Source organism: Dendrobates tinctorius, unplaced genomic scaffold (assembly GCF_039654945.1).
Source record: "Dendrobates tinctorius isolate UK_male_01 unplaced genomic scaffold, ASM3965494v1 ptg000035l, whole genome shotgun sequence".
NCBI classification, from domain to species: Eukaryota; Metazoa; Chordata; class Amphibia; order Anura; family Dendrobatidae; genus Dendrobates; species Dendrobates tinctorius.
The window spans coordinates 33,390,948-33,406,241 of NW_027361703.1; the positions used below are offsets into that span (position 1 = coordinate 33,390,948).

At 44.8% G+C, this 15,294-nt stretch overlaps 1 protein-coding gene across 4 annotated transcripts in view; it reads left to right on the plus strand.

The window, feature by feature from the left end:
* PTPRZ1 (protein tyrosine phosphatase receptor type Z1) overlaps nt 1-13,551 on the plus strand; it is a 354,695-nt gene extending 341,144 nt beyond the window's left edge. For all 4 annotated transcript variants that reach the window (XM_073573380.1, XM_073573381.1, XM_073573382.1 and 1 more), the window contains 5 exons: nt 4,586-4,714; nt 4,928-5,074; nt 9,112-9,254; nt 9,842-9,977; nt 12,786-13,551. In XM_073573380.1, the coding sequence (XP_073429481.1) occupies nt 4,586-4,714; nt 4,928-5,074; nt 9,112-9,254; nt 9,842-9,977; nt 12,786-12,923 (693 nt within the window). In that variant the 3' untranslated portion in view covers nt 12,924-13,551. The remainder of the gene's footprint in view (nt 1-4,585; nt 4,715-4,927; nt 5,075-9,111; nt 9,255-9,841; nt 9,978-12,785) is intronic.
* The last annotated feature ends 1,743 nt before the right edge of the window (nt 13,552-15,294 follow it).

Here is a 15,294-nt window from a genome sequence, read left to right on the forward strand (position 1 = left end):
AATACAGTCTTCTTACGATGGCCGCCCTCCTTGCTTCATTTGAATGATGTGTCCCTATATCTTCCACGCAGTCTCCCCAGCATTGCGCTCCTGCACAGTACTCCGGTGCGCATGCGCCGGGGCTCCTTGACCTTTCCCAGTGCGTGCGTGTAGGGTCGGTGGGCCGGGCTGGGGGGTGGTCCCTCTGGATACCGCGCAGAGACGTACAGACACAAGCTGGAGGCAAGTTTCAGGTGCAACAGGTCCAAGTTTATTCTTTTCCTCGCCGTCCGCCAGACGGCCTCACTGCACGCCGCACTTTCCTTCACAATGCTCCGATTACAGAACACAGGGTGACACACTTTCTCCAGGGACGTATATTTGTGTACCGTCCCCTTTTTTTACGCAGTGACACTCTGACAGCTCCGTCACTGCGGCTGCCATAGGCCTATACACCAACAGTAAGGTTACTGGTCAAGCTTCGCTCCAATACGGTGTCTCACACCCGGAGCCTCGTCTATACTGCGGTACTTCGTGTCAGGACCACCCCCCTGACTTCCTTTCTCCTCAGTCCCCCTGGTTGGGTTTTCCTCACAGTGCAGCAACTGTCACAGTCTCCTCGTCACTTGAGCTCCCCCTGGGGACTGGAACTTTCTGGAACCCTCCTGTCAAATTTATAGCTTTACCAATTCCCTATAACTCCGCCCCCCCATGACCAACGGTTTCTTAGCCCTAAGCTGATGTCAAGTCCTATGCTCACACTCCTCCCTGCCATCTAATGTCAGTTCAAGGTACTGCACGTCACCTACACTTTACTAACTGTTTTCCCTTTTTAAATCTGACCAGTCAGTCCGTCCGTCAGGTCACCTTCCCTAAACTCCCCCTTCCTTTGTCTATTGTCGCCCCGACAATCTTACTCTTCTACTCTTCCCTTCTGTCACTTTTCACAATCCGGTACGCCATGATCGAGGCCTTACACCTACCAGATCATCGCCGGTGCCCGTCTTCCTCTTCCTGGGGTGTCCGTGATGTCTGGGACCTGACCTGGGACTAATGTCTGCTTCACATCTTCCATCTCTTTGTCTTTCTCTTAGTTACCAGTCATGGTCGGCGTCCCGGTCTCCCAGACCCTCTCAACTCCTAGACCCCTTTGGTCTCACGCTTCCTTTGGTCAAACAGACCTTCCCTTACCCAGACCTGTCGCATCTTCTTGTGCATATCATACATCAAAACAACTCTATAATATCACAAGTACCCCGTTTTCTTACATTTTTTCTATTGCTTTTTAAAACCAGCATATAATAAACATAACAGATTTTCTTCTCCCCCTTCCTTTAACATGGACACTTCCTCTCTCATTACCTCCCCACTTTGCCAGGCTTAATACAAACAAAACCTCAACTTTTATATTAAACTTTTTTTTTTTCATTAACTTGGATGCAAACTTTCCTTGTGATTTGCACAACGGTGCAACGAAATTTTGAAAGTTCAAGCCACCTCCTAGTGGCCGGCAGCGAGGGGCCCCACAGCCGTGGAGCTCCCAGGATGTAAGGAGTGTCCTGTGAGTTCTTTCTACGGGGGGGCTCGTGACCTTTGGATTCAGCAATCACAGCTACCGCGTAGTAGCCGCGGGGACAGTACTCTTTGTAGTACGACACCAAGTCCCCCTTGTATAGAGCCCGGCCGTGACGAATAGAGGCCACATTAATATAAACCTTCTGGCCGGTAGCCAGATCGCGTATGAACCCATACCCCCTGGGTATATTCGTATACACGAGCCGTCCCATAGGTCATGTCGCCGCCATGCCAGCCTCCCCCTTTGCATGAAGCAGGTTCCATACTTCCTGCTCCCTGGCTTTCTTCTTTTTTATCATTTCTGCCACCCAAACGGAGGGTCCGGTGGGCGGGACTTAGCCGGGGACAAAAACAGGGCAGAGGCGGCTGGTGATGTCTGTGGCCCAGCAGCCACGGGGGCCGGGTGGCGGATAGGGGCAGACAGGTTTTCCGGATGTTGGGCCACAGGGCCTGACAAATAGGCCACAGCCAGTTCCAATGCCGGCATAACCGTGGCCGCAGGGTGGGCTGCATCCGGAGCTTCAGCCGGAGCCGGCATAACTGGAGTAACAGCAGGTTTCAGGGAGGATGTCACCCCTTGCAGGGGGGCACAACAGCGTCTTCTGGCAACAGGCTCCGCACCGGCAACACCAGGCGTGGCGTCACCGGGCGTGGTGGCTCGGGGCTGGGGGTGGAGGGCCCACTCAGCTTCGCATAGACAGTGGAGTCTTCCTTGGCCAGCCTTTCGGAATCACAGGAGGCCATGTGCTGCGGCTGAGTCGTGGGGGCCGCTTGCGGAGCCACGGGCAGAGACGGGGAGCTCTCACCTTCCCTGGCGTCGCTGTCTCCGTCACATCTTCCCGTGGCTGCTCCTGCAGTCTCCACTCTTCACTCCACCAACTGGTGAGGCTGGCCTCCAGGCCCAGAGGTTCTGCGGAGGGGCTTTCTGCTGATATCTTGGGCGGCCGCTCCAGTGGGATCCGCCATGGCTCCGCTCCTCCACCCGAGACCAGACTGGCTGTTCATGACTCCGAGGTACAGATCTTCTGGAGGAGCTCGATCTCCCGCCGCCATCGCCACTCCAGGTGGCCGATGCCTCTACAACCGCAGCGTCGCATCCCGTCCAGTGGGCAGCATTCGAATGGCGCCAAACAGCCGCAGACAATCTTTTCCTCTGTGCCACTCCCTCTGCTGGGTGGGGCGACCGCAGGCCTTTCCACCCACTTGTCAGGGTCCAGTCTGTGGGAGCGGCGGCCTCCTGGTACATAGCGCCGTCCCCAAGGGTACGTAGGAGGGGGCCCCAGTCCATTGGAGACAACGGCAAACACCTGGATCTCCCCTCTGCAATGAAGCAGCACCTCCATCTTGCTCCGGACCTGGTACCATCCCGGATCCTCTGCAGGCAACGCAGGTATGCCACAGCACTCCCAATTTGTAATCCACAGGTTGGTAATTTGTAATCCACAGGTATTTGCAATCCACACAGTGCAGTCCAAGTCCATTACCACAACTCAGAGGCAGGCCTGCCGCAGAAGATATTGTATTAGCGGCGTTGATCCTGCCGACTACGCCAAGTGTAGGGTCGGTGGGCCGGGCTGGGGGGTGGTCCCTCTGGATACCGCGCAGAGACGTACAGACACAAGCTGGAGGCAAGTTTCGGGTGCAACAGGTCCAAGTTTATTCTTTTCCTCGCCGTCCGCCAGACGGCCTCACAGCACACCGCACTTTCCTTCACAATGCTCCGGTTACAGAACACAGGGTGACACACTTTCTCCAGGGACGTATATTTACGTACCGTCCCCTTTTTTTACTCAGTGACACTCTGACAGCTCCGTCACTGCGGCTTCCTTAGGCCTATACACCAACAGTAAGGTTACTGGTCAAGCGTCGGTCCAATACGGTGTCTCACACCCGGATCCTCATCTATACTGCGGTACTTCGTGTCAGGACCACCCCCTGACTTCCTTTCTCCTCAGTCCCCCTGGTTGGGTTTTCCTCACAGTGCAGCAACTGTCACAGTCTCCTCATCACTTGAGCTCCCCCTGGGGACTGGAACTTTCTGGAACCCTCCTGTCACTCCGCCCCCCATGACCAACGGTTTTTTAGCCCTAAGCTAATGTCAAGTCCTATGCTCACACTCCTCCCTGCCCTGTAATGTCAGTTCAAGGTACTGCACGTCACCTACACTTTCCTAGCTGTTTTCGCCTTTTTAAATCTGACCAGTCAGTCCGTCCGTCAGGTCACCTTCCCTACGTGCGCACTACAGTATTTTATTCTGACCTATTCAGCGCGATGCCAGGGAGACTGTGTGAATAACGTAGGGACGCATCATCCACACAAACCAAGAAGGAGGACGGCATCGCAAGAAGAAGGGAAGTGACGGACCAAGACCAGCGACACCCCTAGTACTGGACTACCCCGCAGGTGAGTATGTTAAAAGCTCTTTTTCTTCTCTTGCAGGTCGGGTTGGGGGCAGATATACAGCATAATAGAATGCTGTATATCAGCCTTGAAAGGTGATGACTGTATCTCAAACCAGCCAAAACTGGTTACAGGTTTGCTTTAAGATGGAAGTTTATAAGGCACAACTACATGTCATCATATTATTTTCTTTTTAGAGCATAATGCGTGCCTCAATGTTAGAGATTTTCCTTCTCTGCCACTGATAATCTGCCTCTAATCATGATATTTTAGGACTCTCATGCCATCACTCCCAGAAATGTTTTTGAAATATTGTTTCCTATTGTAATATTGAACGTTGTTATACGATAAAATGATTTTGCTCATGTAAAAAGTCAAAGGACTTAGTATCTAAATGGAAAATATTCACTTTTAGTGTTACAGATTACGTTGCCTGTAGGGATTTCATTTGGTTACTAGTAGTTTACAGTATGACTGCAACAATAATAGTGCAAACTACTACAGCAAAAATACTGAACACCTGATGGAAAGAAGCTGGTATGAGCAGTCATACCTGGTATTTGTGCTTATATTTATTCTGTAGATTGGATATGCTTCATTAATAACTTGATGCACAATATTTTCTCTACAGGGCTACCATGAAAGTAATGAATTCATCATAACGCAGCACCCATTATTACACACCATAAAAGATTTCTGGAGGATGATCTGGGACCACAATTCTCAGATAATTGTAATGCTTCCTGATAACCCGAACATGGTAAGTCTCAGTATGTCAACTGTTCAGGGATTTTACTATCTAAACGCAATCACTAATTTTATGTTAACTGATTTTGGTAATGCATTTGACAAGAAGAAGTTAACATGGATTTCAGTACTCTTTTTCATTTTATTTGTATTATGTGAAAAGTATGATGTTGTTTTTATTTGTACACTATGTTCATTTTTTTTTTTATTACTATTACTTGCCCAGGCTGAAGATGAATTTGTGTATTGGCCAAACAGAGATGAGCCAATTACATGTGAAACATTTACTGTCTCTTTGGCTGGAGAAGATCATGTTTGTCTTTCTAATGAAGAAAAACTTATTATCCAAGATTTTATTTTAGAAGCTACACAGGTATGTGCAGATATTCAGGTTATCTATCTAATATACGGTATACATTTTAGTTGATTAAAATGTATCTATCTATCTCTATCTATATACAGGTGCTTCTCACAAAATTAGAATATGATCAAAAAGTTAATTTATTTCAGTTCTTCAATACAAAAAGTGAAACTCATATATAGAGTCATTACAAACGGAGTGGGCTATTTGAAGCATAGCCTCCATGTGCCTACGATCGCTCTGATTGGCTGTTAAAAGTGAAACAGCCAATCAGAGCAATTGTAATATTTCACCAATGAAATTTGGTGAAATATTACAATCCAACCATGGCCGATGCTGAAATAGCATCGGCCATGGCTGGAGACCGAGACCCGACCCCCCCCCCCACACCGACTGACGGCACCGATCGGCTGGCGCCACCGACTGACGGCATCGATCGGTGGCCGCCGTCATAATCTGTTCCCCCCGCCTTCCCTCCGCTCCCCCCCACCCTCCGATCACCCCCTCTCACCCTCCACGGTGCCTCCGAACTCCCTCTGGCCGTCCCGGTGTCCCACCATCCCGGATCATGGTCGCCGCCATCTTGGAAAATGGCGGGCATATGCGCAGTGCGCCTAATCGAATTTGCAATGCTGCAGATTCATTCATTTATTTTGGTGACTATGATAAACTTTCACAGTGATCAAAATAATAAAAAAAGTAAATCACCGCCCCCCTTATCACCCCCATATGTAGTGACAATTAATAAAATAAAGAAAATATTTTTATTTTTCCTTTAGGGTTAGGGATAGGGTTGGAATTAGGGTTAGAAATAGAGTTAGGGTTAGGATTAGAAATAGGGTTAAGGTTAGAATTAGGGTTAGGATTAGAAATAGGGTTAGAAATAGGGTTAGGGTTGGAATTAGGGTTAGGGTTGGGATTAGGGTTGGAATTAGGGTTAGGGTTGGAATTAGGGTTGGGATTAGGGTTAGGGTTGTAGTTAGGATTGGGATTAGGGGTGGGTTGGGGTTGGGATTACGGTTAGGCTTGTGGTTAAGGTTAGAGTTGGGATTAGGGTTAGGGGTGTGTTGGGGTTAGGGATGTGGTTAGGGTTATGATAAGGGTTGGGATTAGGGTTAGGGGTGTGTTGGAGTTAGGGTTGTAGATAGAATTGAGGGGCTTCCACTGTTTAGGCACATCACGGGGTCTCCAAATGCGACATGGCGCCACCATTTATTCCAGCCAATTTTGCGTTCAAAAAGTTAAACAGTGCTACCTCCATTTCGAGCCCCGACGTGTGCCCAAACAGTGGTTTACCTCACATATGGGGTATCAGCGTACTCAGGAAAAATTGCACAACAATTTTGGGGGTCTTATTTCTCTTGTTACCCTTGGGAAAATAAAAAATTGGGGGCTAAAAAAATTATTTTTGTGGAAAAAAAATTATTTTTTATTTTCACGGCTCTGCGATATAAACTTCTGTGAAGCACTTGGGGGTTCAAAGTGCTCACCACACATCTAGATTAGTTCCTTGGGTGGTCTAGTTTCCAAAATGCAGTCACTTGTGGGGGCTTTCCACCGTTTAGGTACATCAGGGGCTCTGCAAACGTAACATGATGCCCGCAGACCATTCCATCAAGTCTGCATTTCAAAATGCCTACTTCCCTTCCGAGCCCCAACGTGTGCCCAAACAGTGGTCCCCCCACATATGGCGTACCAGCGTACTTAGGACAAACTGGACAACAACTTTTGGGGTCCAATTTATCCTGTTACCCTTGGGAAAATAAAAAATAGCGGGCTAAAAAAATCATTTTTGAGGAAAAAAAAAAAATTGTTTTTCATGGATCTGCGTTTATAAACTTCTGTGAAGCACTTGGGGGTTCAGAGTGATCATTATACATCTAGGTAAGCTCCTTGGGTGGTCTAGTTTCCAAAATGGGGTCACTTGTGGGGGGTTTCTACTGTTTAGGCACATCAGGGGCTCTGCAAACACAATATGACGCCTGCAGAACATTCCATCAAAGTCTGCATTCCAAAATGGTGCTCCTTCCCTTCTGAGCTCTCCCATGCTCCCAAACAGTGGTTCCCCCCACATATGGGGTATCGGTGTACTCAGGACAAATTGGACAACAACTTTTGTGGTTCAATTTCTCCTGTTAGCGTTGTGAAAATAAAAAATAGCGGGCTAAAAAATCATTTTTGAGCAAAAAAAAAGATTTTTTATTTTCACTGCTGTGTTTTACACTTCTGTGAAGAACTTGGGGGTTTAAAGTGCTCACCACACATCTAGATAAGTTCCTTCGGGGGTCTAGTTTCCAAAATGGGGTCACTTGTGGGGGAGCTCCAATTTTTAGGCACACAGGGGCTCTCCAAACGCGACATGGTGTCCGCTAACGATTGGAGCTAATTTTCCAATCAAAAAGTCAAATGCTGCTCCTTCCCTTCCGGGCCCTGCCATGCGCCCAAACAGTGGTTTATGACCACATATGAGGTATTGATGTACACAGGAGAAATTGCCCAACAAATTTTAGGATCCATTTTATCCTGTTGCCCATGTGAAAATGAAAAAGCTGAGACGAAATAACATTTTTGTGAAAAAAAAGTACTTTTTTTTTGCGGATCAATTTGTGAAGCACCTTGGGGTTCAAAGTGCTCACTATGCATCTAGATAAGTTCCTTGGAGGGTCTAGTTTCCAAAATGGGGTCACTTGTGGGGGAGCTCCAATGTTTAGGCACACAGTGGCTCTCCAAACGCGACATGGCAACCGCTAAATATTCAAGCATATTTTCCATTCAAAAAGTCAAATGGCGCTCCTTCCCTTCTGAGCCCTGCCGTGCACCCAAACAGTGGTTTATGACCACATATGAGGTATCGGTGTACTCAGGAGAAATTGCCCAACAAATCTTAGGATCCATTTTATCCTGTTACCCATGTGAAAATGAAAAAACTGATGCTAAAAGAAAATTTTTGTTGGAAAAATTAAAATGTCCATTTTTTCCTTCCACGTTGCTTTAGTTCCTGTTGAAGCACCTGAAGGGTTAATAATCTTCTTGAATGTAGTTTTGAGTAGCTTGAGGGGTGCAGTTTTTAGAATGGTGTCACTTTTGGGTATTTTCTGCCATATAGACCCCTCAAAGTGACTTCAAATGTGAGGTGGTCCCTAAAAAAAAATGGTTTTGTAAATTTTGTTGTAAAAATGAGAAATCGCTGGTCAACTTTTAACCCTTATAACTTCCTAACAAAAAAAAATTTTGCTTCCAAAATTGTGCTGATGTAAAGTAGACATGTGGGAAATGTTATTTATTAACTATTTTGTGTCATATAACTCTCTGGTTTAACAGAATAAAAATTCAAAATGTGAAAATTGGGAAATTTTCAAAATTTTTGCCAAATTTCCTTTTTTTCACAAATAAACGCAAAAATTATCGACCTAAATTTACCACTAACATGAAGCCCAATATGTCATGAAAAAACACGCTAGGATGCGTTGAAGCGTTCCTGAGTTATTACCTCATAAAGGGACACTGGTCAGAATTGCAAAAAATGGCCAGGTCATTAAGGTCAAAATAGGCTGGGTAATGAAGGGGTTAAAATCCGAAATGTTGGCCTACTGAAATTTATGTTCAGCAAATACACTCAATTCTTGGTCAGGCTCCTTTTGCATCAATTACTGCATCAATGCGGCGTGGCGTGGAGGCGATCAGCCTGTGGCATTGCTGAGGTGTTATGGATTGAGTGCATTTACTGAACATACATCTCAGTAGGAGAACATTTTGGATTTTAAAATCATTTTTCAAGCTGGTGTTATAAAGTATTCTAATTTAATGAGATAATGACTTTTGGATTTTCATTGGCTATAAGCCATAATCATCAACATTAACAGAAATAAACACGTGAAATAGATCACTCTGTGTGTAATGACTCTATATAATATGAGTTTCACTTTTAGTACTGAAGAACTGAAATAAATTAACTTTATGATGATATTCTAATTTTGTGCTGAAGCACCCATATCTATCTATCTATCTAGCTTCTGTTTTGTAAACCCTGCAAATATGATTCTTGTTAGGATGACTATGTTTTGGAAGTGAAACATTTCCATTGTCCAAAGTGGCCAAATCCTGACAGTCGAATGAGTAAGACATTTGAGCTTATAAATCTGATCAAAGAAGAAGCAGCTAATAAAGACGGACCTATTGTTGTACATGATGAGTAAGTCCGACATATTCTTGTATAAATTTTACCATGTTTCCTAAATACTTATGCATGTGATAGTAATTTAAAGGTCTAGTTATCGTCTTCTGAAGATGATTGTAGTCTAATTTAGCCAAAGTATAAAAAAACAAATAGGAAATCTTTTCCTCTTTCTGATGCATTCCTTGTATAACTTCTGTACTTAGGAAGTACTTATAGCATAAATATAAAAAAAACTCACTATTATTTTTTTTTTAATATTTTCCCTTCAAAACATAATTTAAACAGCCATTTTCTGACGATAAATTCACCATTAGTTATAGTTTAATTAAACTGCAGCTTAGATGAATAAACTAAGTAATATACGGTCCAAAAATACTATATTTCTGTGTTTCTTCTTGTAAAGCAACAATCATTGCTAGTTCATTTTTCTCGTTATTAATAGATGATACCAGTCAGAGGGTGATATACTCCATAAACTGCCCACAGTCTCTCTGTCGCTTTAGACTACATCACTTTTACTAAATCCGCTGTGTAACATATCATATATTCATATTAACAAGTTGTACATTTGGGTCTGCATTTCGTGTCTCTCCTTATTTCAGGTATGGAGGGGTGACAGCTGGAACATTCTGCGCTTTGTCTACTCTTCTGCAGCAACTAGAGAATGAAAACTCTGTAGATGTTTACCAGGTGGCCAAGATGATTAATCTGATGCGACCAGGGATTTTCTCAGATTTAGTAAGTACACAACCTTTGTACAATCGATAACTGGGACAGACCTCAGCAAATTCAGTTGCAATTTTTTTCATTTGTAAAGTTTTCATTTGTCCAGAAATTATTATTTATTATTATAGCGCCATTTATTCCATGGCGCTTTACATATAAAAAGGGGTATACATCGTAAAAACACCAACTGGTACTGGAGGAGTGAGGACCCTGCCCGCGAGGGCTCACAGTCTTCAAGGGATGGGTGAGAATACAGTAGGCGAGGGTAGAGCTGGTCATACAGTGGTATGGTGCAACAAGAGTCACTGCAGGTTGACAGTATTGGACAGTCTGTAAAAATTGGGCACTTTTTTCCATTGTCTGTAAAAAGCTATTGATCCATCTGTGATTTTTATTTTTGAGGTGGCAGTCCTTCAGCACATCATTGCAATTTTACTTATATATATACAGCTCACGGTGAATATAAGTAAGATGTAACATACAGACTTCAGTATGCTTATAATTTTACCTAAATTGTTTTTGGCCTCTAACTTATGTATGTCATTTCCATAGAACACATCACAGATATTAGATCTGTGTGGATTCCATATTTAGGCCTTGCACCTATCTCTACAACAGTTGAACAGTTCTGAAATTTACCTTCTTTGCAAGTTATGAAACAACATGGCATAGCCGGTTTGGCTATACCAGTAACCTCGATTCACCATTGTAGCAGGTGGGATCAGGTTCCTACATTGTATATATAGTTGTTGACCCAGTGGTTTGGAGAAAAGTTTCTTTAAAAGTAATTACATTCTGAATATTTTTAATAGCCTATGGTCGCACTGCTTGTTCATAAAACTATAGTTACCATTTAGGTATAGTGTAAATTATGGGCAGCACAGTGGCCTGGTAAGGATATTATTATTATTATTATTATTATTATTATTATTATTATTATTATTATTATGCATTTATATAGCGCCATTTATTCCATGGCGCCTTTACATGTGAAAAGGGGAAATATAGACAAGTATAATAAACATGTGTAAGACAAGGGACACACAAGTACATAAGGAGAGGGGACCCTGCCCGCAAGGGCTCACAGTCTATAGGGATGGGTGAGGATACAGTAGGAGAGGGTAGAGCAGGTTGTGCAGTGGTTCAGTAGACCAAGGATCATTGCAGGCTGTAGGCTTGTAGGAACAGGTGGGTCTTCAGGTTCTTCTTGAAGGCTTCCGTTGATGGTGAGAGTCTGATGTGTTGTGGCAGAGAGTTCCAGAGTATGGGGGAAGCACGGGAGAAGTCTTGTATGTGGTTGTGAGAAGATGAGATGAGGGGGGAGTAGAGAAGGAGATCTTGAGATGATCGAAGGTTTCGTGCGGGTAGGTACCTAGAGACCATGTCACAGATGAATGGAGGAAACAGGTTGTGGATGGCTTTGTATGTCATGGTTAGGGTTTTGAATTGGAGCAATAGGAAGCCAGTGAAGGGCCTGGCATGGGGGGAGGCTGGGGAATAGCGGGGAGACAGGTGGATTAGTCAAGCAGCAGAGTGTAGGATGGACTGGAGCAGAGCCAGAGTGCTAGAGGGGAGGCCAGAGAGTAGGAGGTTGCAATAGTCGAGGCGGGAGATGATAAGAGAGTGCACTAGTGTTTTTGTAGTTTTGTGGTTGAGGAATGAGCGGATCCGGGAAATATTTTTGAGTTTGAGGTGGCAGGCGGAGGCGAGGGCTTGGATATGTGGTTTGAAAGAGAGCGCAGAGTCGAAGATCACCCCAAGGCACCGAGCGTGTGGGACTGGGAAAAGAAAGCAGCCATTGACATTGATGGATAGATCTGATGGAGGGGTAGAGTGAGATGGGGGAAAGATGATGAATTCTGTTTTGTCCATGTTCAATTTGAGAAAGCGAGCAGAGAAGAAGGCTGAGATAGCGGACCGACATTGTGGGATTTCAGTCAGTAAGGAGGCGGGGCAAACTCTACTTGGAGTTTGTGTGGGTTTCTTCTGGGTTGTTGGTTTTCCTCAACACTCCAAAAGCATATTAGCTAGTTACTTGTTGGTTAATCTTAGTCTTTTATCGTTATATTTTTGAAAATAAATCATATAGCAGTAATAATAATTACCCTCCATAGTAGAATGATACACATATATCAGAAAATCTGCAGATTAACATGACCATATGGTGACAGCATTTTACGGTCTGCAATCTAGGCTTTTCAAGCTGTAAGTTCAGGTCAGGAGTCAGGACAACCACGTTCAGGCTGCTATAACACAGAGTTAGTCTGGGTCATGAGTCGGGCACAGATTTGTAGCCATAATACAGATCATAACATACAGGAGCTATACGGTCGAGTGAATATAGTCTAAAGGTAAGGTGACCGTGTGGAAGACTACCTAATAAAAAAGCTGTATTCTTCCTAAAACAGATCTCAAACCTGCAGCTCAGTTCTTCCACCATGAATAGAGGACCTCTCACTCAAGGAGGAAGAGAAAGAGAGATGAAGATAATGAAAAGCAATGAGAGGGTAAAAGGTTTCATTAGATAGAAGGGAGGTGTATGGTGACTCATCGGCAATCATCTAATAAAGTAGCCACAGAGTCTGCAGGAGGAGGGTACTTGCTGCTGCCCCCATGCTTGCTAGAGATACACAATTACACACATCTTTTGGCTTGTGAGTCTTTTAGTATAGAATACATGTTGACTTACTGCTTATACATTATTCATGCACTGATTTGAAACCATTAACAATATATTTAATACTTGTAAAATGTAACATAATTAAATAGTAGATTATATGTGCAGCAATGTTAATGATTTACTCTCCACACTTTTTCTAGGAGCAGTTTCAGTTCTTATATAAGGCTATCCTGAGTCTGGTGAGCACACGACAGGAGGGACAGGTGGCATGTATGGAGAGCAATGGATCCGCTCTACCAGATGGGAACACATCAGAAAGCCTGGAATCCTTAGTGTAATCTTAGGAACGATCTGACTGCTCATCACATATCTCTTTGAAACTTCTACCAGCACTATTTTTGTAAATGACTTTTGCTTACTGCCCACAATTATAATGTGTGCCTTGGGGAAGAATTTGTAATCCATCACCTCATTATTAATTGACTAGTTATTGGCAGTGTTTTATAAATGGAGTTGTCTTATATTTACTCAGTATTAGTTTATTACTAGCACATTTCTAATCTTTTGATTCTCGATATTTATAGCTATGCTCCTTTTCAGAGCAAACATGTACTATGTAGTTGTGGTGATGCTCATATTTAGTAGTTTTAATATTGGATTGTAAATAGTACATCATTTCAAGGAAGAAGCTACGCCGAGCTAAGGACGTAAGGAACTTAACATTACTGTAAATACTGTTTGTGACTCCATGGACCAAATTTATATTTATAAATGTAGATTTTTATATTTGATCAGAGAGTCAGTTTTCTAGTTACTTGTATTTGCATTGTTACATTGATATACTCTGTTTTTATTGTAACGATTTGTCCCGACCTGTTTAAGCGCTTCTTTAATGATATTATTACTACTGTTTTGCATGGAATGTTAACACTATTACGAAATAAATATTAAAAATGGTTTCCAGTACATGTGTGTCTACATGTGAATTGGGCTAATCCAATATGTTGTAAAATTGTGTCATATTCTTCTTCTCTTGTATGAATCCTCAAAAGATATAATGCAAAATGTATTTGTATCTGTACTTTGGGCCACTTTTGCTATGAGACCAGATGAGCATTTCACTTCAGGAGGCAATCTGAACTGGCTCCCGGGGGGCGCTACTTTGGAGTGGAGCTCTGCTAGCTCTCCAAGCTGTCTGTTATACTGGTAACTAGCTTGGAGAACAGGGAGGATGCCAATTCCTGCTGTCTGGATTCCTACTGTCCTGCAGACACAAATACAATAGAACACATGAGCGGCACTACTGCAACAGAGGAGTAGTGCATATCAGACCCCTGCCCTGACATGCATTGGCGTGATTGTTACCTCCTCACATTGCTGATGTCACAGCTGCGCTATAAAGGCGTTGAAGATGGCAGCATGGTAATTGCTCCATTAGAACCGAATACAGGAGGTTTAATCATTTAATCTATCAAAGTATACATTCATTATCTGCTTGCACAAATGCAAATAATGAGGAGTGGTACGAGAAGGAGGAGCAGTTAGAGACCAATAGTGCAAATTATGATACAGCACCACCACTGATAACCACGATGATCCAATTATCTTCAGCATGGACACTGTTACACCCCCAGACTCTCACCTGGGGACCGCCTCCTCCCGGCGCCCTCCCAGTCCGCTCTCACACCGTTCCTCGTCTGGCTTTGCAGGGTCACTGCGCGTCAGAGGTCCGCGCATGCGCGCTCGCTGTTCCCCGGCCACCAGGCATCCTGGGAGCTCGTGACCCAGTGGCTCCGCCCCATCATGGCAGCGCCCACCGACTATTTCTGCTTGGCGTCTTGGCAGATAAGACGCCTGTTTGTCAATCTCTGTGGTGCTAAGCATCCTTTGCGCAGCGTCACGCCCGACTCTCAGGTCCCTGCGCACCCTCTGTGCTGCGGTCAGCTTTCTGCCTTGTTTCCCGCCTGGCTTCCCCGTCCTGTGTCTCCCTGCTCTCGCTCCCTCCTCCGTCCTCTCGCCCTACCTCCCTCTCCTGTTCCTCCGCTAGCCATCCTGTATTACTACCATGCCTGTTCCTCGCCTGTACCGCTGCCTCTGTAGTTGTCTGTCTCCTGTGTATTTTGCCTCTTCCATCTTATCTTGTGTTCTGCCAGTACCCCTTGGTCCATTATCTCCTAATCTCCTTGTGTCCCCCTTCTATTTCAGCTATTGGTCTTTGCTCATCCTGATCCATCCCGGCCCCCACAGCCTGTCTCCTCCTGCCTCGGGTCCATACCCTCTCTCATATGCTCTCCTGCACTCTGATCTTCTCTCCTGTAAACACCCTGGGTCGTCCCTTTGGTTCCGGCTGTCGTGGTTCCATCTCCCTTGGGCTTGCCCCTAACACTCCCTGTATAGAGGGTGTTCATCACCTGGTCCGCTCGCCCTTGGGGGCTCTGGAGCCACGACCCAGAGGGTCCACTCTCGGGTTCCTACCTAGAATCTTAACAGAACAAACAGGCCATGGACCCCGCTGGAGCCGCTGCGGCTCAGAAAGAGCTAGTCTACTTGCGGGAGAATCAATCCCGTATCATGGCTTTCACGAAGTCTATGGACTCCCGTCTCTCCGTGCTCCAGGCCTCCGATCCAGGGAATGCCTCCCAATTGGCTGGACTGCAGCAAGAGCTGGTTCAGCAGAGAGATACCCAGACCCATATCCTCAGCTATATG